General features: G+C 41.3%; 1 protein-coding gene across 1 annotated transcript in view; it reads right to left on the bottom strand.

Annotated features, from left to right (window-relative positions):
• LOC145413611 (NFU1 iron-sulfur cluster scaffold homolog, mitochondrial-like) overlaps positions 1-27,241 on the bottom strand; it is a 72,080-nt gene that overhangs the window by 17,286 nt on the left and 27,553 nt on the right. Inside the window, exons 4-5 of the mRNA XM_080283266.1 lie at positions 8,735-8,852; positions 4,901-5,037 (exon numbers count right to left, since the gene is read on the bottom strand). Of these exons, the coding sequence (XP_080139392.1) occupies positions 4,901-5,037; positions 8,735-8,852 (255 nt within the window). The remainder of the gene's footprint in view (positions 1-4,900; positions 5,038-8,734; positions 8,853-27,241) is intronic.

Here is a 27,241-nt window from a genome sequence, read left to right as displayed (position 1 = left end):
TGCACCCTCTTCCTGAATCAGCATTCCATTTTACCTGGAAGTACAGGCCATCCGTGTTATAAAGATGAGATCCACTTGGGAAAACCCATCATTGATCCGGGGTATCGTTAAAAGGGCACATTATAACAGAAAGTATTGGGATTATAAGGAAAAAATGATAATGGGAAGCGACTGAAGGATATGTGTCAGGAAAGGAGATTGTGCATTTGTAACTAATATTTCAAACACAAAGATGCATTTAAATATAAATGGTACAGAGGGAATGGGGATTGTATGGAAGGAAGCCTGATTGATTACATGCTCGTAGAGAAGTCGATGTTGGCAATGGTTGCTGATACATGGGTTGAGAGAGGACGATGTGAAGGTCTGTCAGATCATATGATTGTGGTATGCAAGATCAATCTGAGAGGAGGGAGGTGGACCAGGAGAGAGAGGAGCAGTCAGGGAGAAAGACTGAAAGTCAAGAAGGTGAGGATAAAAAAAATTGCAGATGAATACTGGACCAAAGCAGGGGAGGAGTTGGAATCAGTGAACCGGAATGAAATGGATCTGGACAGCCTGTGTATTGCACATACTGATTGCTTAGTTTGGAATGCTAAAGTAGTGTGTGGTATGGCAAGAGTAACAACAAAGAAGAAAGATACAGCATGGTGAGATGAAAAGGTTAAGAAAGCAGTGGAAGAAAAGAGGAAGAAATGGCTAGAACGGTTACAGGACAGGGGATCAATGGAAATAAGAATTGAATATATGGAGAGCAGGTAGCATTTAAAGAGACTAGTGAAGTGGAAAAAGGAGGTAACTGGATGCAAATTACTCTGAAAAATGGAAGTTATTCTAGAAAGAGGTGTGGAAATGTAGAAGTGACAGCAGAAGGAAATGTGGAAGTGTGAAGGAAGTAAATGGTAGGTTAACCTCTGGGGATGAAGTAAAGACTAGATGGAAACAAAATACTGAAAGGCTGATGAATGGCAATAGAGTGAGCAGAGCAGCTGTAAATATGATTGGTTTTTGGGGTTGTGCAGAGAAAGAATGCAGTGCCAAGAAACGTGACACTTGCACAGGTGAAGAATGCTGTGAAGTGGTTGAAAAGTGGGAAAGCAGCTGGGGTTGATGAGGTGTATGCAGAGATGATTATGTGTGGTGGAGAGAGTGGAATGAAATGCTTGTTAGAGATATGTAAGAAGGCATGGATGAGTAAAACTGTGCCAGCAGAGTGAAAAAAAGGCTGTGATTGTATCATCCATCCAATTATCATCCAGTCCTACATTGCCCCATGAGGACCATAAGAACCTGGGGCTTAACAAGTTCATCCTGACATTTAAGATGAGAGTGACCACCCTCACTCGTCCCTGAGTGGCATTACATGTGCAATAAACCCCAACCACCCCTTGGATACAACTTTCACCGGCTCATTCTGACTGGAGGGCCATAATTACCCACTAAACCACCAGGTGCCAAAATTTGGTTATATGGTTACCGCCCAGCATGGGAGATTGTCTCCTGGTGTACAGGAAACCACTTGACTTGTCACTCAGTGTAAAGTCACCCACAGGCAGAAGGAAGAGGAAAGAATGAAGGAAAGAAAGACAGAAGTGGGAGTGTAAAGTCACCAGTAGCTGAAGGACGAGGAAAGAATGACAGAATAGGATGGAAGGAAAGAAGGATGGAGGAAAAGAAAGGGCAGACACCAAGAGCAACACTACATTGAGTGAGTGGATGGTTAGTGCCCCCACCTACCACCTCCCTACACAAAAATAGGGGTGAGAGAAGTGAGTGCAAGGATTATCGTGGTACAAGTTTACTGAGTGTTGTAAGGATGGTATATGTAAGAATTATTAGAGAGAAAGTAAGAAAGATAACAGAAGTCCTAGTGAGTGATGAACAGGGTGGCTTTAGGAGAGGCAGAGGATGTGTGGATCAAATATTTGCAGTGAGTAAGATAGTGAAGGCTTGTGAGAAGGACTATAAGGTGTTTATGGATCTAGAAAAAGCATATGGCAAAGTAGACAGAGAATGATTGTGGAATGTTTTGTGCATGTACGTTGTAAATGGTAAGCTGCTAGGTGCCGTCAAGAATGTTTATTACAGTGGTGAGGCATGTGTAAGGGAAAATGAGCATCTAAGAGAATGGTTCACAATCAGTGTGGGTGTGCGACAAGGTTGTGTGATGTCCCCATGGTTGTTCAATATATATATATATATATATATATATATAGATGGGATGATGAGAGAAGTAAAAACACGAGTAACGAAGAGGGGGATGGCATTGGTAATGAATGGTGATGGATGGAATACCTCAAATTTGTTTTATGCAGATGATGCAATGCTACAAATACTGAACAAGAACTTGGTAGACTAATGTAGAGACCTGCTGATGTCTGTAAGTGTTGTGCCTTGAGAGTAAATGTAGAAAAGAATAAAATGATGGTAATCAAGAAAGAAGGTGATTCCCAGTGTGATGTTACAATGAATGGAGAGAGACTGGAACTGGTGAGAGAATTCAAATACCTGGGTACAGTGACAGAAGAGATGAAAATGTGCCAAAGAAATGGAAAGCAGAGTGACACAAGGAAGGAAAATAGCTGGTGCTATGAAAGCCTTGACGAAAAACAGAGGCTTGAGTATTCCAGCTGCACGAGGCTTACATGATGGAGTGTTTGTGCCACCTTTAACATACGGATGTGAGACTATGGTGTGGCATGAATATGAAAAGTCATGAGTGAGAGCAGTGGAGATGGAACTGCCGAGGGTAGTTTTTTTTTTCAAGAATACTCCCCCAGTATCCCTGCTTGTTGTACAAGGCAACTAAAAGGGTTGGCGGAGGGTTAGTGCCCCTTCCCGGAAAACTGCTAACTAAAAAGACAAACAAGAAGCCTCGGACAAGGACTGACCAAAAGATGACGACCAAGGACTGGACAAAGGACATGGTAATCGGAACATGGAATGTAAGAGGTGCGAATGATGAGGTGAAAGAGAGAGATTGTCCAGGTGCTTGAGGGTGCGAAAGTTGATGTATGTGGAGTAACTGAAACTAAATGGAGAGATGAGAGTGTGAGAAAATGGGAGTATGGATGGGGTATATGTGCAGGAGTAGGTGAGAATGAGAGGGCAAAAGAAGGAGTGTGTATAATTGTGAGTAAAAGATGGAAGAAGAACATAAAAGAGTATGGATCAGTTGGGTCAAGGATTGTGTGGTAAGATTGAAAGTTGGAATACAAATGTGGGCGATTGTGTGCGTGTATGCGCCAACGCAAGATCGTGCAAGCAGAGTAAGAGAAGAGTTCTGGACAAATGTGGAAGTGTGCATGGAAAAGTTTGGAAAGAATGAGAGAGTGTTTTCGACCGGTGATATGAATAGTAAAGTAGGGAATGTGAAGGTAGATGGAATACTTGGTGAGTGGGGTTTGCCTGCTGAGATAGATGAGAATGGCAGTGCGTTAGTGGACATTTGTGCTGAGAGGGGGTTGGTGATAGCCAATACCCTCTTCAGGCACAAAATGATCCACAGGTGTACATGGCGAGTGATGAGAAGGGTGGGTGGTGAACTGAATGAAAGGAAGGCAATGACTGATTATGTGTGTGTGGATGAAAGGATGCGAAGATGTGTAATGGATGCAAGAGCTTATAGAGGTTGGGGGACAAACACAGTTCCCGCGCTGTTTAGAAAGCATATTTTTCTTTGTTAAATATCTACACTGTTGTGTGAAACTGTGAAATATAGTAATGGCTTATACCGTAATATAAATAATATAAATAGAACACGTATATATAACGTAGCATGAATTGTTTATATTTATCATAAACGGAAATTAAAATATCATTGATGGCATATGATGGCAACCTGCCATTTCAGTGGTCCTGTATTATTTAATTTCTGCTAAAATTAGTGCAAGTTAGGTTCTTAATACATAGTTTGTTCAGACTGTAAATTACGCATAATGGGTATCTTGGCACATTCAGTCTCTGTGTGGGCAGAAATTTAATATTGAGTGAATACTGGGACTCAACATTTTGCTCACTCCCTTCACGCAAGCGCACAAGACAGTCCAGTGTTTAAGTTTTTCACGAGAGATTTGTTTTGAAAACAAACGCATGAGGACTAATGCTTAAAATAATACAATTTAGACTACTTGTCATCTGGTTAGGTTAAATAAAATAAGGTACTGTAATTGCTTTGGAAGATCTGAGGGGGCAACACCACAGCCTTCTCAAACCATGGCAACACGGGTCTTGTGGTGTCCATGGGTGAAGGAAGTGAGCAAAATGTTGAGTCCCAGTATTTACTCAACATTAAATTTCTGCCGACATAGAAACTGAATGAGCCAAGATACCCACTAAGCGTAATTTACAGTCTAAACAAACTATGTATTAAGAACCTAACTTGCACTAAATGTAGCAGAAATTAAATAATATAGGACCACTGAAATGGCAGGTTGCCATCATATGCCATCAATATTTTAATTTCCCTTTATGATAAATACAAACAATTTCTGCTACGTTATATATACGTGTTCTGTTTGTATTAATTATATTACGGTATATGACATTATTGTGATTCACAGTTTCACACAACAGTGTCGATATTTAACAAAGAAAAATATGCTTTCTAAACAGCGCGGGAACTGTGTTTGTCCCAGTGGTGGTGACATCTACCGGAATACTAGTTTTGAAAGCACCCCATATGCAGAAGTACAGGTACTGTACTTGACAACAATGAGTGGCAGTTCTTGCATATGTTATATTAGTGTCTGATAAGTAAAATACCAATATATACTGAATAGACATAATTCAGTGTACCTTAGAATTTAACATTTTTGTACTTAAATTCAAATATTCTTCAAACTAAAAACTATACATACACCCTAGCTCAAACTGAAACAGAAATGATCTCGTTTCAAACCTTGAGGGACACAACTCCATCACGGAAGCCTCTAAACAGTATGTCACCCCCATCTTCCTGCACGGTAGGCCTAATACGGGTGTCGAGCAGCTCCTTTATCATGGCCACTGTTTCCTCATCCTCTGCACTACAATCAGCTGTTAACACAAAAACATCAGTTACACTAATTACAACACTGAAGAATTATACCCACATCGGAAAAAATATTTATTGGAAAAGAACATTTCTGGCCCAAGCTGCACCCTCTTCAAATATGATGTTGGGCCAAAACTCTTGTATCCTCCCAATAAACAACTTGTCCGAATGAATATTTCCACTTGAACAATTTATAGCACTGTGATATCAAGACATTATGACCACCCTACTGTTGTACTGGAGAAGGATGCTTTCATGGGGTGGTACCATTAAGGCTGGTCAGCTCTACTGTCCAGGTATACAAACATTTGTCAAAATCTTCCCTACTGCCTGAAGGGTGGATACTGGACTACCAAAGAAGGGCAACTTCAGCCTGCAGTCCACAGGATTCACATTTCAGATTAAGATGGGACTACAACAACTACTACAGTACTACCATCCTATTAATATCCTCCATCCATTCAGAGTTCAGCATCAAATTCACAGTGCTGAACATTTGCTACATCCAGAAATTTTACCATGAAACTGCTGCCTAGAAAACTATACACACAAGACCTGGGATTTCTCTCTGAAATAAACTACTTGGTTGAATGCGAGAGTAATTTTATAGGGTTAACTCTGGGATAGACTACGTGTGTGTGGATGAGGAAATGAGAAGACAAGTGTTGGATGCAAGAGTGTGGAGAGAGTGGGGGAATGGAGTCTCGGACCATCACTTAGCGATGGCCAAAGTAAAGCTGCAAAGAAAATGGTTGAAGAGACGAAGGGGAAGACAAGAGGAAACAGCTCCTGTGAGAAGAGTGGAGAAGTTGCAAGATAGTGAGAAAATGGCAGAGTATAAGAGCATAGTGGAAGAAAGATTGGGAAGGTATGAGTTAGAGCAGATGGAAGGGGTGGAAGACATAAGATATTCACGGAAGAGATAGGCGCAGCATGTGAGGTGGTTTGTGGAGTGAGGAGGAGATGCAAGGGTGTGCAAGGGACAGCATGGTGGAATGATGAGGTGAAACGAACTGTGGAACAAAGGAAGGAGGCATATAGTGAATGGCTAGCGAGCAGAGGTAGGGGAGAAGATGAAAGAGAGAAGAGAGAGGTGTATGTGAGTAGTAGATGGGAGATAAAGAGACTGGTGAAGGAGAGTAAGAAGAATGTGGATGAAGAATTTGGGAGGAATCTGAGTGTGACATGGAGGGAGAGTAAGAAATTATTTTGGAAGGAAGTAAAGAAAGTAAGGCAGTGTGAAAGGGGAAATAGTAAGGAAGTGAAAAATAGGAATAATAGATTGCTGGTGGAGAAGAGAGAGAAATTGAGAAGATGGAAGGAGCACTTCGAGGATTTGTTGAATGTAGAGAGTGAGAGCAGTGCGAGTATAAGTGGTTGGGGAATGGCTGGGAGAAGAAGAGATGAGTGGAGGGAGGAAGAGATCAGCAGGGGAGAAGTAGTGGAAGCAATGAAGAAGATCAAGATGGGAAAGGCCCCAGGAATTGATGAAGTGTGTGGTGAAATGCTGAAGTAATGGGGGTGAGATTGTTGTGGAGTGGATATGGAAGTTGTGTAGATTGGCTTGGGAAGAGGGAAGGGTTCCAGAGGACTGGAAATTAGGTATAATTTTTCTTTTATAAAAAGGAAAAAGGAAGATAGAAGTATGTAGTAACCACAGGGGTATTTGCCTTCGTAGTGTGACTGGAAAAATATATGGTAGAATACTCATTGATAGGGTTAGGCATATGACAGAGGAGCTAGTTGGAGAAGAACAAGGGGGATTTAGAAAGGGAAAAGGGTGTGTGGATCAGATATTTGTTCTAAGATGTTTAGTGGAGAAGTATCTAAAGAAGGGAAAGAAAGTGTATGCTGCCTTCATGGACTTGGAGAAAGCTTATGACAAAATAGATAGGCAAGGTATGTGGAAGGTATTATGAATATATGGAGTGGAGGGGAAACTGGTGAGTGCTGTGAAGAGTATGCACGAAGGAGCTGGGGCTACGGTGCGAGTGGATGGTGAGCTGAGTGAGTTCTTTGATCTCAATGTGGGACTGAAACAGGGTTGTGTGATGTCTCCATGGCTGTTTAATATATACATGGATGGGGTTGTAAAGGAGGTGCAAGGTAAGGCAGCAGATGTGGGGCTGGCTCTAATGAATGAGGGTGAGATTTCGAAGATTCCGGTGTTGCTGTTTGCTGATGATACAGTATTGTTGAGTGAAGATGAATGGGAGTTCCAAGGTTTGGTGAATGAATTTGGGACAGTGTGTAGGATGTGGTGGCTGAATCGGTAGAGAGGCGGCCTGCAGTCCTAATGGACCCAGGATCGATTCCCGGCTGGGGCAGGGAACAGTTTAAGGATTTGAATTTCCTAAAAAAGCAGAATTTTCTGATCTACCAGATGACTTGCCGACATATTGTAAAAATAGCCCCGCTAATACCAATACACCAGTCCTGTATGAGACAGCCCTAGCATGTATTCAATATGGACGGTGGGTGTTAGCGCCGAAGTGATGACATGTGGAAGGTGTAAGAGAACTACTGGGCCCTGGGATAGGTCACTGCCCCCAAGAAATAGGCCCTGAAGCCTTTGCCCAGAGTCGGACGCGTAAAAAAAAAAAAAAAAAGAGGAATCTGAGAGTTAATGTAAACAAGAGTAAAGTTATGGTGTTTGAGAGGAATCAAGTCACAGGGTGTACAGTGAGGTTGGATGGTGAGGATATGGAGAATGTGAGTGCATTCAAGTACTTGGGTAGTGTGATGAGTAAGGATGGAACTTTGGGGGATGAAGTGTGTGAAAGGGTACAGCAGGGAAGGAAGGTTGTTGGTTCACTGAAAGCAGTGATGAGAAAGAGGGAGGTGAGTATGGAAGTTAAGAAGTCACTGCATGACAGTATTGTGATCCCTACCCTGACGTATGGAAGCGAGGCGTGGACCTTGCAAGAGGGGAACAAGTCAAGAGCGAGAGCAATGGAAATGAGTTACTTGAGAGGAGCATGTGGAGTGACATGGAGGGACACGTTGACGAATGAAGAAATGAAGGAACGTTGTGGGGTGGATGTGGATGTGGTTGAGAAGATTAGGAGAAATACAATGAGGTGGTTTGGACATGTGGAGAGAATGGAGAACAAAAGACTGACTAAGAAGGTGTATGTAGGTGAGGTGGAGGGAGGGAGAGGGAGGGGTAGATCGAAGATGAAGTGGAGGGATGGAGTTGAGAGGTATGTGAGGGAGGGGGGAGTGAGCTGGGGGGAGGGTAGTCAAATGGTGGGTGACAGCAACTTGGAGGCATTTTGTCACCAAACACCTATTGCGAGATTAGGGCGTCAGGCTATACAGTAGATAGATAGATAGAACTCTCGGATGCAACTGTGAATAGTGGTCCTAGTTTTTCTGCATTATACTGGCCCTCTCTTGTTCTGTGTTTTAAAATAAGGGTAGTTTTGGTTAATTTCTCCCTTATATATATATATATATATATATATATATATATATATATATGTTTATAAATTTAATGCTCTCTGTACTGTACCTTGCCCCATCCTTACTTGGGAAAAAGGTCTGGACAGTGTTGTTGATGATGATGATGTGATGATGATGATGATGATGATGATGATGATGATAAGGATGACTTAAATTACTTCCAAACTGTTAGCTATGGTCATCTACAGCTGATAAACTTGGAAAAAGTGTCTAACCTGAGTGACTTATACTCACAGTGTTCATTATCCACTGTACCACCCTCTTGAATGGCAGGAAGGCCAGAGGCAAAGAAGTCCATAATGACGGCAAATGCCTCTGGTTTAATGGTTCTCCATTCTGCTTCCTCATCCTCCTATAATTGAAATACACTAACAGGGTTTCAAAGTTAGGCAAATGGATGTATCAAAGATAAAAAGTCTAGTATACAGTGCATCTGTTGTAAATTCCTATATAGTATGTACACACAAACATGTAGTTACAGTATCTGGCCCATACGTTCAAAACATCTTTCTAGGGTTTCAGTGCGTACCAAGAAACAGTTGGGTGACTGGAACTACAAGTCCATAACATCAGTGTCTGTCATGCAAAAGTTTGTCAAAGAAAGTTAAGCAAAAAGAAAGTCAAAATAAGATGAATTCATTTTGTAATACCTGGACAAACTGCATTTAAAAGACAGGGGGTTATATGCAGGAGAAAATAAAGACTGAGGGAGACAGTTCTGATGTTGTCTACAATGTGTTTTTATAACCAGATGAAGATCCCTGACCTCTATCTATTATCTCAGCTGATGACCAAGCATAGTCAGAATGGAGGGTCAACCTGATCAGTAAACTGTAACCTAAAATTCATTCCTACCTCACAAGTCTATTATTCAAGTTCGGGAGTGACCCAGTTCCATCATGCAAAAACAAAAAGACTTCTGTACAGCTGTGTACAAGAAAGATCGAAAGTAATGGTTCACTCTCACACTCAGTGCCGGATTTGGGATGTGGGTGGCCTGGGACCCATTTTGGTGGGGGGCCCATCCCAAGGAACAAATTAGCATGGTGCTAAATGAAAATACATTTTTAATCCTCGCACCGTTGCACCAATATGCTCGCTCGCACGATACAACTCGCTCCTGATGACCTATGATACCGCATTCAGAAATTGACGTCATTAAAGATCAGGTAAAAATGACAGTTTCTGAAAAATCTCCACATTAATTAGCCCTGAATGAAAAAAACAAAGCAGCCCTGAAATGCACTGAACACTTCCTAGCATATCACACAAAACAGAATAATCATGAAGCGAGAGAAAAAAAAAAAAACGCGCGCACTCACCACTCAACACTTGTATAGACTGTTCATTAACGAACAGTTTCTAGAAATCTGGTCTAGTCCAGGTGCTTTCCACAATTTTCTAATGGAAAATTCTCTTATTAAATCACCAAAATCCAATGAGTGTAGGATGTCCGACTCAGTGCTCATGACTGTCAAATTCACAAGTCACTCCTGTGTCCTGCTTGTTTGTAGGCAATTCTCAATCAATTTCAGCTTGAGAGAAAAAAAAAAAACATGCTCAGCACTGAAGTTGCTCACCATTACAGCCAGGTACATTCTCAGGACTGCCTCCACATTGGGGAAAATATCTAGCAAAATGCTTATCATGGATAAGTTTGTAGAGAAATAGCTCAGCGCTAACGTCGTTTGGCTCTTCGTCAGCATAATATTCGCAAAAGCAGCAAACTGGATGAGCTCTTCAGGAAAGGAAGTCTCCAGGTCGCTGGGATCTAGCTGCTCTAGAGAGCTCTTCAGAGGATAGCTTTGTCAGTTGTCCAAAGCAGCCAAAGCAACTTGACATCAGTTCATATGCATGCAGAAGTTGGTTAAGAGAAGCTTTGAACTGATCGATGACAGGAATGAAATCCTGACAGTGACAACAAGTGATCAAATACGAACACTTGTTGGTGGCTGGCATCAGCTCCAGGCCTGCCAGATATAAACATGGGTATATAACCAAATTCTTTAATTTTCTTTCCCAGATTCAGTTTTTCATTAATAATAATATAATCTTTTTTCGTTTGTTTGTTTCTCAAAAGCGCCAGTTCTTCCATAGGGAATTCACAAGCGCTCAACAGACAGATACATTATTTTTACTATCTATCTATCTATTGCCAGACGCCATAATCCCGTAAGGGGTGGCCATTTGACTTTGAGTTGTTTGTTTTACAGGGAGGGGCACTAACCCTCCACCAACCCACTTGTTGACATGTAGGGAGCACAAAAGGTTTGGTTATATGGTTACCACCCAGCATTGTAAATGGTTTCCTGTGTTACAGGAAACCATCAATTACAAGAATTGTGACATCTTTCATATACAATACATATTTCATCAGTAAAAAAAAAAAAAAATATGAAAGTGGCAATAATTAAATCCTATAATCATCCATCACAGTACCTCTCTCCAGGTCATAGCATTTTGAAAAAAGAAAGGCTTTCAGCTGTCTCTTGAAGGATTCAGCAGAAAAGAGTTGTCTCATGGACAATGGCAATCTGTTATATAATCTAGGAGCTCTATACACAAAAGAACGATCAGAGAAAGCTGACTGGTGAATGGCTCCAGGCTCGTCAAGACACAAGGAATCATCTTCACTACGTAACATCACACCCGGGCGTGCCGATGGGAGTTTTAGCAATTCAGCAAGATACTTCGGTTCACCAAACTTAAAAACCTTGAATGTAATAAGACACAATTTAAATTCAGTTCTAGCCTTTACTGGTAACCAATGCAGCTCAATTAGGAAGGGTCTAGTCAAGGTTCTCGAGGGGAGACCAAAGATAGGTCATGCTGCCCTGTTCAACACAGACTGTTAGTATATTATCTGGAAGGCCAGTCCACAGTGAATTACAATAATCAACACGAGACAAGGCAACTGCATGGACCAATGTTGAGGCAACGTCTGTTCAGGAATTTTCTCACAGAGTACAGATTTCTGATATGCAAGTTGCACCCTCTGACAACTTGATTAATATGTTCCTTGTATTTTAACTTTGAATTAAAATGAACACCCAGATTTCGAACAGAACAGACTGGATGAAGCTGTGACACACCAATGTTCAGAACCAGGGTCAATGTCATTACCAAATTTCTTAAAGATTATTCATGTATTTACCCCTTGCCAATATAGGTACATGTATAAGGGAAAAAATTATTCATTTGAAAATTAATGGCATATGTTCTGTATTTTCATGTTCTAAAAGCTAACAAATTAATTGAGTACATCATCCAATCAAGTTCATTACCATCTCCAAATCCAAAATCAAATCATCTATCTATCTATCTATTGCCAGACGCCATAATCCCATAAGGGGTGGCCATTTGACTTTGAGTTATTTGTTTTACGGGGAGGGGCACTAACCCTTCACCAACCCACTTGACACGTAGGAAGCATGTATGGGTTGGTTATATGGTTACCACCCAGCGTTGTAAATGGTTTCTTGGCTTACAGGAAACCATTTGGCTTGTCACTCAATGTAAAGTCACCTGTAAAGGAAAGAAAAGCAATATGAAGTGACAGGAAAGATGGGAGAAATAGGAAGAGAGGAGGGCAGGCACAGAAAAAGAATGATGAAGGCTAAGGAAGAAGTAGGCAGCACTACATCAAGTGAGTGGATGATGGTTGCCACCACCTACCACCATGCTTATTCATTATCTGATGGATTTTTCATTACCAATTCAGCCCTGTTTTGGTAATGAAAAATACCAAATGTCAAGTTGCCCAACGTTTGGTGGGAGGCCCCTTCTGGTGGGAGGCCCGAGGCCCAGGCCCTGTGGGCCCACCCCTGAGTCCGGCCCTGCTCACACTAGAGTTGAAAAGAAAATGTGTGTGAGTGAGAAGCTAGGGAAGTGCTATGTGTCCTCTGTAATGGGACAGAAACAAGAAAAGAGAATACAAAGGTAATATGACCAGGGAATTAGTGATAGGAAAGAAAGAGAGACAGAACACTGCAGGAAAGAAATCTAAGATGAGGGAAGTGATGAGATGACACACCTCCATCTCCACATAATTCGGAACTGCTGTTTGTGGTGAGTCCCCTCAAACATAAGTCCATTACTCCACACAAGACTGAATGAGGCCTTTAGTATAATGTCAGTAAATGAATTGAGTTAAAGAAAGCAAAGAGCCACTTAAATATACTTGCTATGGAAGTAATGCATGCTTTCCAATACACATCATTAAAAGGTGACAACATGGAGGCACATAAGTAGAAAGAAATTTTATAAGGGCAGCCTAGAAATTAAAGACTTGTTAAACACTGTCAAAGCCCTTGAGATAACTAATACAACAGCAATGATTTTATCACAAACCTCAGAGGGGAATGACCAGGAATCTTAAACGAACATAAGATTGCCAAAAGAATGTTCCCAGCGGAACACAAACTGATGATAAGAAACCTTATAAGCTCTTTGCTTACAAGGTGGGCTATTTGTGGGCCATGTTTTCACCTAGTTCCTTCCCAGTGATCAGCTGATCAATAGTGTGGAAATACTGTTTGTACATTTCAATCAATTTTTGTCAATTTAGAGTTAACAGAAGTATTCATAAACTGTAAAATAATGAGACTAATTACTGCAAAATGCTGGACTGGGGTGATGCAATCACTGTTTATGTGCTGGGCCATTGTTATGGGCTATTTCCTGTCCAGTTTCCATCAAATGATCAGCTGACTGGTACTGTTATTTTACTGTTCACACATTTCACTCAATTCATATCACTTTAAAGCTCAAAAAATATCAACCATCATTTGGAACTGCAAAGCACAGACCATACTGACGGTAAGATGGCATACTCTGACTTAACATGATGATTATTTTAGTGATGGGCTACAGCATTCACACCAACTGCATTGGTTTTTTCACCACATAAAACATTAACCCAAGGGCAGGTCAATAATTTGACAGAGAAGGTGTAACCCCAACTGAAGATCATTACAGTACAATATCATATACCAGATCATATCCTGGGGAGTGACTATATGCATGGATCTATGGATGCTGGTACATTTGCTGAGAATACAGCCTACCTTACGAATGACCGATCAAATCTGATCAAAGTTGGCACGTACACTGTTTGTGGAGATAAGAAGTTCAATTTTGGTGTAAGCTGATTAAAGGTCAAAGTTATGGGTGTTGCTCAAATACTGCTGTGATTTGGTAAGCATTACTTAGGTGTGCTTTCTGAACACTTCTCATATAGTTATTGGTCAATCAGGCAAAACAAGTGAGAACATTATACTTCTGGCAAAATATAGTGGTTTTTAAAATTCCCCTGCCTAAGGAGTATCAAAACTTTGCTTTCTTTCAAGTTACCGAACCAATCAAGGTACACCATACCATTTTGAAACTGTCTAACAACTGCCTTCCAGTGGTACCACACTTATTTCCACCCCCCCCCACCCCAAAAAAGGGCCCACAAACTTTTCTTTCTCAAGTCAATCATGGCATGTCATGTCTTTCTGCAACTGTCACAAAAACTGCATTTCAGTGGTACCAGTCAGTAAAAAAAAAAAAAAACTTGCTTGCTGGGACACATTCCACATGCCCGTATCTTGATAGACAGAGCTGCCTTACCTGATCCACAGAGGTAGTGGTCAGTATATTTGTTCTGAAAAGGCATTAGAAAGTCACTATGCACAAAATCTCATTAAAATTTCTAAGAAATTAACTAAAACTGCTAAAACTCGGTAATGATCGATATAAAAAAGGTGCTATAGTATACAGAAATACAGTGCAGTCTCATATACCACATGAACTGTGTCCCTAATGCTTGTCGCATTCTAAGTTTTTCATATAGTATATATAGAAGAACTATCCATCCATTCATCCATCATCCAATCCTACATTGCCCCATGAGGAGCGTAGGAGCCCGGGGCTAAGCAGCTGGTCCCGACATTTAAGATGAGAGTGAAATGTACCTCTAAGCCACTGGGAATCAAACCCGGGTCATTCCGATCAGAAGGCCAAACCTATACAGGCTTGGCCATCACAACCAATTTTACGGAAATAATTAACAGCGGCCCAACCTCTCGCTCAAAGCCCCCCTCCCCCTCCCGTTGTGACTCTTCAGTCCAAAACATCATCCCCTATAACCACCCTTCAGTTAACAAAATACTACCAATCACTACTGTTACATGCTAGAATCCCCATTCTACACCTGCAGCCAGTTTAAATGAAAAATGATGACTTCCCTGTACAAGACTCTCCCATGCTCAACCGGATGCCACTACACATGTGTCTTACATCCATTCACAGGCTACCTCACATTAGAACAACAATGGAACAAGCTAGCCTCCCCAAACAAGTGGCTGCTATATTCTTATTCAAAAATAAAGAAAATCTTGTTGCAGTGGACCCTTCCCCCCCCCTTAAGATCTGAAGCACAGACTAAACAGCTGACTGGTGGTAAATATTGCTTGTGGTGGAGGGATGTCTTGCCACAACCTGAGGCGATACTCATAAACCCTACTGAAGTCAATCGAAGTCAAATTATAATTATAGTACAATTCCAGTCAACCAGGAAGCTTGGGGAATTTACCTACTCGGTTACTGAATTTTCCTGGATATCTGATGTACCGTATACTCTTATATACAGGCTATATCAGTGCAGTATATGCTATACTATTTGTACCACTCAGATCCAGGGCCACACAAACGATTCCATTTCAAATATAACACCCTCTTAAATACACTCCACAGACATAACACACGTGATTGCACAGTCTTGCAGTAGTGCAAAATGCACAAGTCCATTTTGTTATAAACATTATTCTTTATTTTATTCATAAAACAAGGAAAATAAAATAAAGAAATAAATGTGCATTTATTGATGAACTGATTTTGGCAAGAAGTGTTGAACAGCAGAATTATCACGACTCTCATACCCAAAGTTGTGTATACGGCTGTGATCTGCCAATTTATTCCTCACCTGGTCACTGTCACTTCCTCACTCACTCACCACTCAGCTGTTTTGCAGGTGATGCAATAAATACATACGAATTGCAAGGGAGTAATTTTATCCATGAAAACAAACCTCCATTTTTATCAGCTTAGATTTTATCTTCTCTGCCAAAGTAAATGCATTCTAAGATGTACAAATTCATCTTAGAACGCATTTGCACTGGCAGAGGAGATAAAATCTAGCTGATAAAAATGAAGGTTTGTTTTGCTGGATAAAATTACTGTGCCTGCAATTCGTAGGTATTTACTGTATTGTCTGGAAACTCCCTGTACTGTTGTTTGCAGATGATACAGTACTGTGTTGTTGAGTGAAGACGAAGGGGAGCTGCAAGGCTAGGTGGATGAGTTTGGGAGAGTGTGTAAGAAATGGAATCTAAAGGTGAATGTAGGGAAGAGTAAAGTGATGGTCTTTGAAGGAGGTCAAGTCAGTGAATGTACAGCGAGGTTGGATGGTGAGGAATTGGAAAATGTGCGTACGTTTAAGTACTTGGGTAGTGTGATGAGTAAGGATGGAGGTTTGGAGGGTGAAGTGCTTGAAAGGGTACAACAAGGAAGAAAGGTTGCTGATTCCTTGAAAGCAGTGATAAGAAACAGGGAAGTGAGCATGGAAGTGAAAAAGTTACTACATGACAGTATTGTGATAACTCTAACGTATGGAAGTGAAGCTTGGACGTTGTTGGAAGAACACAAGTCAAGAGTGAGAGCAGGGGAAATGAGTTATTTAAGAGAAGCCTGTGGAGTCACATGGAAAGACAGGCTGACAAATGAGGCTATAAAGGAGCGTTGTGGTGTGGATGTGGATGAGATAGGAAGCGTTAGGAGGAATACACTGAGGTGGTTTGGCCATGTGGAGAGGATGGACTGTGAAAGACTGAAGAGAAAGGTGTATGTGAGTGAGGTGGAGGGGGGGAGAGGGAGGGGGAGGCCAAGGATGAGATGGAGGGATGGGGTGGAGAGGTATATGAGAGAGAGGGGTGTGAGTTGGGAGCAGGGCAGTGAAATGGTGGGGGACAGGGCAATGTGGATGCGATTTTGTTTGTGGCCACCCCGAACGGGATTGAGGCGTCTGGGAATAGATAGATAGATAGATAGTCTGCAAAACAGCTGAGTCATGCATGAGGGGTGGAGCGACGGCAGTCAGGTGAGGAATAAATGGGTGGGCCGCGGTCGTATACACAAGTGTGAGTATGGGAGTCGTGATAATTCTACTGTACAACATTTCTTTCCAGAATCAGTTCACTGATAAATGTTCAAGATTTATTTCTTTATTTTTCCATGTTTTATGAAGAAAATAATGAATAACAATGAACAGAACGGACTTGCCAAGATACTGTAAGATACTGCAAGTTTGCTGGGTGAGTCGGTTCATTAGGTAGAAAACCGTGCCGGTACCACACATTTTCCGTCAATGAAGCGAATGCCTTTTTCCCAATGGATTTATCTGTCTTGCTTTTCATGAAAAATTCCTTGATCTTGGGACTCCGACACTTGACATCACAAATGGTGGAATTTCCAACATTCAATTCTGTTTGGTGAATGAATTTGGGACAGTGTGTAGGAGGAGGAAGCTGAAAGTTAATGTAAACAAAAGTAAAGTTATGGTGTTTGAAAGGAATGAAGTCACAGAGTGTGCAGTGAGGTTGGATGGTGAGGATATGGAGAATGTGAGTGCATTCAAGTACTTGGGTAGTGTGATGAGTAAGGATGGAACTTTGGGGGATGAAGTACGTGAAAGGGTACAGCAGGGAAGGAAGGTTGTTGGTACACTGAAAGCAGTGATGAGAAATAGGGAGGTGAGTATGGAAGCTAAGAAGTCACTGCATGATGGTACTGTGATCCCTACCCTGACGCATGGAAGCGAGGCGTGGACCTTGCAAGAGGGGAACAAGTCAAGAGTGAGAGCAGTGGAAATGAGTTACTTCAGAGGAGCATGTGGAGTGACTTGGAGGGACAGGTTGACGAATGAAGAAGTGAAGGAACGTTGTGGGGTAGATGTGGATGTGGTTGAGAAGATTAGGAGAAATACACAGAGGTGGTTTGGACATGTGGAGAGAATGGAGAATGAAAGACTGACTAAGAGGGTGTATGTAGGTGAGGTGGAGGGAGGGAGAGGGAGGGGTAGACCGAGGATGAGGTGGAGGGATGGAGTTGAGAGGTATATGAGGGAGGGGGGGGGTGAGTTGGGGGGAAGGTAGTCAAATGGTGGGTGACAGAGTGACTTGGAGGCATTTTGTCTGCGGCCACCCTTTGCGGGATTAGGGCGTCAGGCTATAGATAGATAGATAGATAGATAGAATTCTGTTACCAGCGTCTTGGAATGTTTACCTTTTTCAAGTCTATTGCATATGTCGAGCTTCTGCTTCATGGTGAGCACAATGCGCTAATGATTAATATGCACTTTAGGAATCATGGAGTATACAAATCGCTATCACGACATGACAACACAATGGCGAAAGTGCTTGTTTACTGACTGGTGGCAGTAAGCTGAATGGTGATTTGTGGAGGTACTAAGGGTGGATGAATTTGAGGAGAGGAAAGAGGGAGCAGGAGGGCTGGGAAGGGGATTAACTAGGAAACGACCTTGACCGGAAATACCTTCACTTCACACTGCCTGACTTCATCCAGTCTCATGTGACATGTGACTATCCCATGCAGGGGCGGACATTCAATGTGGCACACAGTATTATATTTTTAATTATATATTTGCGGTAAATTTTCCCAGTTGCCTGATAAGCTCAGTTATCTAAGATATCTGGGATTGTACAGTAATATTAAACTGAAAAATGGTCTGTAATATGAGTAAAATGTTATGGAGGCCTATTTCTCCTGGAAATTAGTTATAATCCTTTCTTTCCCAGTCTCATCAGTCACCTAAAGCAATGGTTATTACAATATTCTTTACACACCCACTTACGAACTACTTTGACAGATACAAGGACAACAATTTATGATCAAGACTTTTAAATCAACAGTTATAAGAATGATGAGAGGAAAATTTCACCATCCATCCATCTATCATCCAGTCCCATTTGGCTCCATATAAGCAGGAGTATAGGGGCCTGGGACTAGGCTGCTCAGTCCCAACATTTATGACAAAGATGACCAGCCACACTTACAACCAAGTGGCAATAAGTAAGCAATAAACCCCAACCATCCTTCAGATGGGAACCCTTACCGACTCCATCTAGCTGGAACACTTTAACCCACTGAACCAACAAGCATCATTTGATTACTCTCTCTTAAAAAAAAGCACATGAAAGTGGTGAAAATCTGCCTAAATAAAGCAGTGTCAGGTGACTATGTGATTTTTTTTGCCTGCTCATGTACGGTAATTCAAATTGGAGATGGGATGCGTCTCTCATTTGCACACTGGCTTGCTACAGTCGATGACTGCAAAGTGTTAGGTGTGTGTGCATGGGGGGGGGGGGTTTGTGTTGTCGTCAAAGCTGGATTTAGTAGTTATTACTGCCAGACTATACCTTTTGTCAAATTATTTCATGTGATCACTTTTTCTAGATTTCTATCAATTATGAATCGCATTCTAAATGTTCCATGTCACAAATTCTGTGTGTCACTATAAAACCACTGAATCAGTAACTCTAGCTATGGATAACTTTAAAATATATGTGCTGAAACCTAAGCTTTTTTATTTCAAGAAGATAAGGAAAAAGAATGTACCCTATTTCCATGTATAGTACTGTACATATACATAACATCCTCAAAGGGCTCATAACCAAGGAAGCAATCCAATAAACATTCCAAGGATTTCCAAAGAGTACCGTGTGACAGTTTGCCAATCTGCAGTGCCATATTGCCACAGAGAGCACTTCTCAGGAGCATCCATGGGCCTTACTGGAGCAATGAGACAGGTTACTAACAGAAGACTGTGAATGATGAAGCCCAATGATGAAAATATTAACAATGAAAGGAGAAGGAGTAGCCGTAAGAAAAAGATCAATTATGTTGGAACTCTCTCCAGGATGGTAAAGAATATGAGCAAGGTGATAAACAAGCTGTTGCAGATCACTAGGGATAGAAAATGGCTGTTCTCTCTCCTAGAGCATTCATAAACTAAGAAAAGATCCAAATCTGGTGGTGAATATTATATCCTCCTAATACAGATTATTTCCACGAAATAACTAATGAAAAGAATGTATTCTACTTGCAGAAGAGGGACAGTCAGAAACTTCTGGCCAGTCAGAACAATTTGCCCTGCATGCTTAACTAGAGATTGTCAAGGCTGCCACAGACAATGAAGAGGTAACAGAAGATTCAAGTTCAGGAACACAAGAATATGCTAGGCTGGTGTCTATGAAAATACGGTGAAAAAAAAAAAAAATCTTTGGCTCTTGATATGACTATATGGAATATGTAGGAAACAGAACTACGGCAGGTTGTCAATGCATGCATCAACAGTCTTGGGGAGAAAGAAGTGAGGTTCTGTAGAGCAGAGGAGCTAAACAAAGATGAAAATTGGTGGAAAAACCATGAATGTTAATGGAATTGATGAGGAGTACATTAGACAATGGCCAAAGATATATCCCTGAAATAGGGACCACATACAAGGACATCTGTGGTCTCTTTTTCCTGGTGACTCCAAGGCTGTGTTGTAAAAGCCACTGTGATAAAATGTTGAAAGATTGTTTATCATACTGTGCCTGTAGTTTCATGTAAATAATAAATGGAACTTGTGTAGGAGAATATGCAGGACTAATCTCAGTACTGTATTAATAAAATGTAGTGCAATTCCTACTATCTGAATTCCCAAAATCGACAATACTTGTACAGTACCACTTTTCCAAAATAATTCTGAAAGCATTAATTTACTACCAAAACATGAATGAAATTATACCCCCCAAAATGTCTTTCCTTACAAAATGCTGCTGTAGTCTGCAGCTACCCAAGTCAGCTCAAGCTCACTTCATACGGCTTCATTCACATCACTTATATCATAACTTCAATGTGCCACCAATGCAAAAGTGCTGTAAAAAAAAGGTTCAAAGGGAGGCATGAAAGAAATTCTGTATATGGACTTTGCTTAAAGCACAGAGACAGAAACAGCAGCTTATTTGCAGAATTCCTAAAGCTTGTCCATAATGGCACTAAAGTTTAAAAATCAGTGAAATGGAACCTGATACATGTACATATAATACAATTTGGATAAATGTGATTCCTTGAATAAAAATTAATCCTTTGAGATTGCCAAAGACAAATATAACACTGAGTTTCCCTACTAAACCTAATTTACAACTACTGCCAGGTCTACTGTTATAACTAAAACAGACACACAGATGTATCAGGAATATTGTTTAGAAAATAATGAAAAAAGAATGCCTCAACCTTTAACACAAAAATTACTGACCATCCTTTGCATACTAAACTTTAACCACCTTTTCAACCTGTTTATTTCATTGGATACTGTAACAATTATAATTTAATACAGTAATCCCTCCACTTTCCGATGTAATAGAGCCAAAAGCATGTCCAGAAAGTGGTTCCATACGGAAAATGGACCCCAGCCTCCTGGACTTGTACTTATGGACCCTAACCTACCCTGACTCAGAAAAACACATATACAACTCCCTACTGGATATGCATAGCACCTATTTAAGACCCAAATCACACCAATAAGGGGCATAAAAGACTTGAAATAAACGCAAAAGAACCAGAGAATGAGGTTTTAGAGGTGAGTTTATACAATATTAAACATTCTGGGTACTTACAAGAAGTCCCTGGCCCCTGGACTGGTACTTAAGGACCCTAACCCAAACTAACTTTGAAAGCCACCTAAATAACTCCCTACCGGACATGCATAGCTCATATTTAAACCTATTTACAACCCTGTTCACACCAATAATGGACATAAAGCATGAAATAAATGAAAAGGAACCAAAGAATGAGGAATTAGAAGTGGCTGTACCTCACCCAGGGTACTTACAGCACGTCTGTGGCTGCCTTCTCTGGCTTTGGCAGTGGTGAAAATGCTCTTGAAGCACGTACAGTAATCCAGTGTTGTGCTGCACTTACAATAATTCTTTGCACTGTGAGTTATAATTGTTTAACTGCACATTGTTAATTGCACCACACCATTTTCAACTGCCAGTTTGCACTCCACAGTTAATCCTTTGCACTCTAAATTCTAATTTCTTAACACTGTACAACACTGTAAATTCCCGTGTGGTCTAGTGGTTAGGTATTGCAGTTTATCCACAAAAAACGAGCACATGTGGCTTCCACTATGATAAGCATCTCTCGATCAGAGTTAGGCTGTGACTGTTGATGATGGGGTAACAGAGTTGCCAGATCGCAATGGCCACATTACCAAACTCCTCAATTTTCATTACCAAATTAAACTTTTCATTACCAAATTCATAAAGCTAGCATTTATACTTCACTAATTATATATACAAGTGGAAATACATGTAATCACTCTTCTGATAACTAACAGCATGTTGATTATTTTCACGTTATATAGGCTAGCAGATTAATCACAGAGAGCAAACAATCCACCATCTCCATCTTGTGTATCCTCACACATGTGAAAAATCCATTTCGTATTGCATTATTCTGATTCATTACCAAATGACTTTTTCATTACCAAATTGGCCCACATTTGGTAATGAAAAATACCAAATGGCAACCCTGACAGGGGAAGGGGGAGGAAGGAAGGAGTGAAGGGTCAATGGTGTAACAGCTGTTCGGCGCCACACGGCAATGTCAAATTACGGGTGGGAAAAAATTCGGATTTTGGGGGGATTTTTTCCTTTTTTGGGGCATTTTTGGGTTCCAAAGGTCCAGGCCCACAATGTCCGGTGAGTGGGGTGTCCAGAAAGTGGGTGTCCGGAAAGTACAGTGATTACTGTACAATAATCACTCGATCATTCGGACGCTCCATATCCAGACGTGCTCCGTAACTGAATATTTGGCCTTGGCTCTATTATGTCCGTATTTGGATTTCTTTGTCTGTATCCAAACATAATACTTCTGACATCACTGGTTGGGCAGCCTACAAATTTTAAAAATTTGTTGGGCAGCCAGCCAGGCTCTCTGGCCAAGTGCAGGTAATAGACCGTAACCCACCTGCTGCGCAAAAACGGCCATCCGCCTCATCACCGAATGGTCATAGTCCCCCAGCCGCCTGGATCACCCAGACACTCTCAGCCACACGCGAGTAATACAGACCCTAGCCCAAAGGCCGCGCATAAATGACCGTCCGCCTCCTCACCGAACAAAGTCCCCTGGCCGCTCGAATTACTCGGATGCTCCCTAACCCACATTCTGAGAAAAAATGGCCGTCCACCTCCCTACCGAATGATCAAAGTCGCCTGGCCGCCTCTCGAGGCAAGCTGAGACACGCACTGGTAAAAAACCTAACCCACCAGTTAAGTACAAATGGCTGTCTGCCTCCCTACTGAATGATCAAAGTCACCTGGCCGGCCTCTCACGCTGAACTGTGCACTGACAAAAAAAACCTAACCCACCAGCTGAGCAAAAATGGCCATCCGCCTCCCTATCGAATGATCGAAGTAGTCTGGCCGGCCTCTTGAGCCAAGCTCAGCCATGCGCTGGTAAAAAAACCTAACCCATCAGCTGAGAAAAAATGGCCGTCCGTCTCCCTACCAAATGATCAAAGTTGCCTGACCAGACTCTCGAGCTAGGCTGTATGCTGGTAAAAGAACCTAATCCACCAGTCGAGCAAAAATGATCGTCTGCCTCCCTACCAAATGGTCAAAGTTGCCTGGCCGGCCTGTAAAGACATGGCAATGCTGTGTTCAGTGGAGGGTACTGCACGTCCCACTCACTGTCCAGCTCCAGTGGTTGGAGAAAGAGGAGTTTTCCAACATTTGTTAAGTAATTCCTAGTGATGGGCAACACGTGTGATAAAATTTACACACGATACCAATTACTTTGTTGGCCAGTATCGGTGGTATCGATTACCAGTACCTATAGCTAGGCAGTTTTGTAATCAATGCCTTTTCAGTCCAATGAACTGCCTAAAAAGTTAATAAAATTACTAACAAGGACTCAGTCCAAGTTAAAATAATCATATGGCCACTACAGTAATTTTGGAGGAACATAAGCACCAAAACTACCATTATGCTAATAAATCTTAAAATCATCACTTCCCAATGAAAGAGAATTTCTGAAAATATATTTTCAGTTAACTGGAAAGTCTATTCCAGTACCATACCCATAGTAATCGATACCTAGCCATCAGTATTAATCATCATCATCATCATCATCCAATCCTGCGTTGTCCCACGAGGAGAGTAGAAGCCCGGGGCTAGGCAAGTTGGTCCTGACATTTAAGATGAGAGTGGCCAGCCTCACTCATCCCTAAGTGGCACTAAGTGAACAATAAACCCCAACCACTCCTTGGATATAAACCCGCACAGGCTCAATCCGACTGGAGTCACTCAGTTACCCACTACACCACCAGAAGCTACAATTTTGTTATATGGTTACCACCCTGTAAATTGTTTCCTGGTGTACAGGAAACCATTTGGTTTGTCATTCAGTGTAGTCACTCACAGGCAGGAGGAGGAGGAAAGAATGAAGTAAAGAAAGACAGAAGAGGACAGAAGGAAAGAAGGAAGGAAGAAAGGAAAGGGCAGTTACCCCAGAGCAGCACTACATTGAGTGAGTGGATGGTGAGTGCCCCCACCTACCACTATTAGTATCAATATTTGCAGATAACGAGTTAGTATCGGAAGTCCTGTACAGATATTTCACTATCGATACAGCCTCCACTAGTGATTGTGTTAGTCACTAGACCACATGGGATTACTGTGCATCAGGTGAATGCTAGCAGGTTATGACGCCTCTCCGCCATTCAATGGGTGGTAAGTACTGTACATTACAGTGCTTTATTAAAATTCTTTTTGCAATCATCATCTGATTCATTTATTTATTTGTGGATTTTTGTTGTTTATGCGTTTTTCTTTGCATCCGGCACAGCATTGGATATTCCCATGTGTGTTTTGATTTCTAAATAACTGAAAGACCGAAGAACACTACCACAATTAGGTGGGATACTGTACATACAGGTAAGGTATTTATGGATTTTTGTTGTTTATGCATTGTTTTCTGAGTGTCTTGCATTATACTGGATATTCCCACGTGTGTTTTGATGTCTAAATAACTGAATGAACGAATACTGCCACAATTAGGAGTACTGTACATGTGGGTAGGATAGAGGTAGGTAGAGTATTGCTCTATATCCAGGTTTCGTCCAGATACAGAAGCACCGATGGCTCTATTACGTCAGATAATCAAGGGATTACTGTAATCAGGCCTACATGCAATACATGTCATAATAATCTAGATGTTTTACACTGTCAATCACTAAACTCTGGAATACTCTCCCCTATGATACTGTGATAACGGAGAGTTCTCAAGAATCAGAACCAAGATTAATGGATTTCCGCTTGACCAACATTCACTTATCCGCTATTTGTGCCCCTCACTGGACCCCTTGGAATTCTAGTTTGCTTAAAGACTCTAAACTGGGGTCACACTCAATGTCTTACAGAAATAATACTGCAATCTACGTTATGATGATCCGATTTCTGTATGCTTTTTGTTTTTTTGTTACCATAACACAGCAAAAATGTTGCTACATAGTGCAATTTTTGTTACAGCAGGGTACCGTTAAAATCCTTTATCCATCCATCCATCCATCATCCAATCCTACATTGCTCCATGAGGAGCGTAGAAGCCCTGGGCTAGGCAGCTGGTCTCAACATTTAAGATGAGAGTGACCAGCCTCACTCATCCTTGAGTGGCATTACATGAGGAATCAACCCCAACCATCCCTTGGATATAAACCTTCACCGGCTCAATCCGACTGGAGTGCAATAATTACCCACTAAACCACCAGATGCCAAAATTTGGTTATATGGTTACCACTCAGCATAGTAAATGGTTTCCTGGTGTACAGGAAACCATTTGCCTTGTCACTCAGTGTAGAGTCAACCACAGGCAGAAGGAAAAGGAATGAATGAAGGAAAAAAAGACAGAAGAAGGAGTGTAAAGTCACCCGTAGGCAGAAGGACATGGAAAGAATGACAGAAGAGGATGGACGGAAAGAAGGATATTTAATGAAGAAAGAACCTGTATTTTTACACAGGAAAAATCATCAGAGAAATTACCAATATGCCGGGAATCGAACCCAGGACTCTCAGATGAGAGCCAGGCAGCATACCACTACAAGATTGTGACAACGTGAGTTAACTTTTACCTGATCGTGGTGTAGTGGTATGCTGCCTGACTCTCACCTGAGAGTCCTGGGTTCGATTCCTGGCATATTGGTAATTTCTCTGATGATTTTTCCTGTGTAAAAATACAGGTTCTCCCTTCATTCTGACTTGCCGTAAGTGCTTGGGATAGATTAAAAGCATCTACTTGCCCGAGTGCCAGGGGGTTAACTCACCCTCTTCGGGCCCACAGTGGGGGCCGAGGGACGTTGGTTACAAGATTGTGATAACGTGAGTTAACTTTTACCTGGTCGTGGTGTAATGGTATGCTGCCTGGCTCTCATCTGAGAGTCCTGGGTTCGATTCCCGGCATATTGGTAATTTCTCTGAAGGATATTTAACTTGAAGAATAAATCAATATCTAGTCCACTTGGGCCACCAGTTCCTGAGTTATAACTCATTTCTGGCCTTCTGACATTGAGTGGAGGTCGCAGAAGGCGTCCTTTAAGTATGAAATAATAATAATAATCCACACTACTGGCCATCAAGGTGAATAACATCTTGAAAATTGGTGCTGAAATCTCTAAAAAATGCAACAATGTGTTCAACAGCCCTCTGATCAGGTAAGGTCCACAACAACATGCAACTGGATCAACACAATGGTGTACAGTTTTATATCTACTGATATGCTTTCTCATCGTGATTTAACTGTATTTGCATAATAAAGAAGTCAATTTTTATTATCATTATTACTGTACACATTATTATTGTACTTGGCTAGTGTTGCGGTTGGATTTGTAAGACAGGTCATGGAAGCTATTTGGGGGTTAATAAACTGGATATTTGGTGAAACTCTGTTAGGAAGCTATACCTCACTGAAATAAGGACTGGTCCTGTATGAATTATGGCATGGATACAGTTACCACACAACCAAATGCAGAGGAACAAGTGGATGTCTGTATTCAGTATAATCATCATCATCATAATCATCATCCAATCCAAAACTACCCCATGTAAACAGCAACAACTGATTGCAATAGCAGAGAATTTCAAATTTACAACAAATTCATATTTCCAAAAGGACTTTAATCTCAACTACATTTATTTTGGATTATAGACACTGCACCATAATGAAAAAGACGGACTGTTCTGAAAGGTAGTCAACAGTAGCCCTAGCTTTAGCAATGACCATCTGCCTAGGGAGTGCTACCCTATTCAACTGGAGCTACAATCCCCTTACTGAAATTCTGTTTAACTATACTGGGTCCTGGGCAGGTACAGTTGCGAGCAGATGACTCGAGGCCACCTAGTCCACCAACATGTTGGTGTTTTTTCTGGTAACAGTGATGGGTATGAACTTGACCGAGATTCAGTCGGCTGTTCTGGCGAAACAAACCCAGTGATAATTTGTCAATGTGCAGTTCTGACTGGTCCCCAGTCAATATCATGCAAGTAAACGTATTATACTGATAATGATTAATTTGTCATACACATGGTAGATATATTTATAACCATAATATTACAACCTAGGCGTCCAATTAGTGGT

The sequence above is a fragment of the Coenobita brevimanus genome, chromosome 97, assembly GCF_032717465.1.
Source record: "Coenobita brevimanus isolate Jiangsu-jjx chromosome 97, ASM3271746v2, whole genome shotgun sequence".
NCBI lineage: Eukaryota > Metazoa > Arthropoda > Malacostraca > Decapoda > Coenobitidae > Coenobita > Coenobita brevimanus.
The sequence above is the reverse complement of the archived record's forward strand: the minus strand, read 5'-3'. Positions and strand labels throughout refer to the sequence as shown.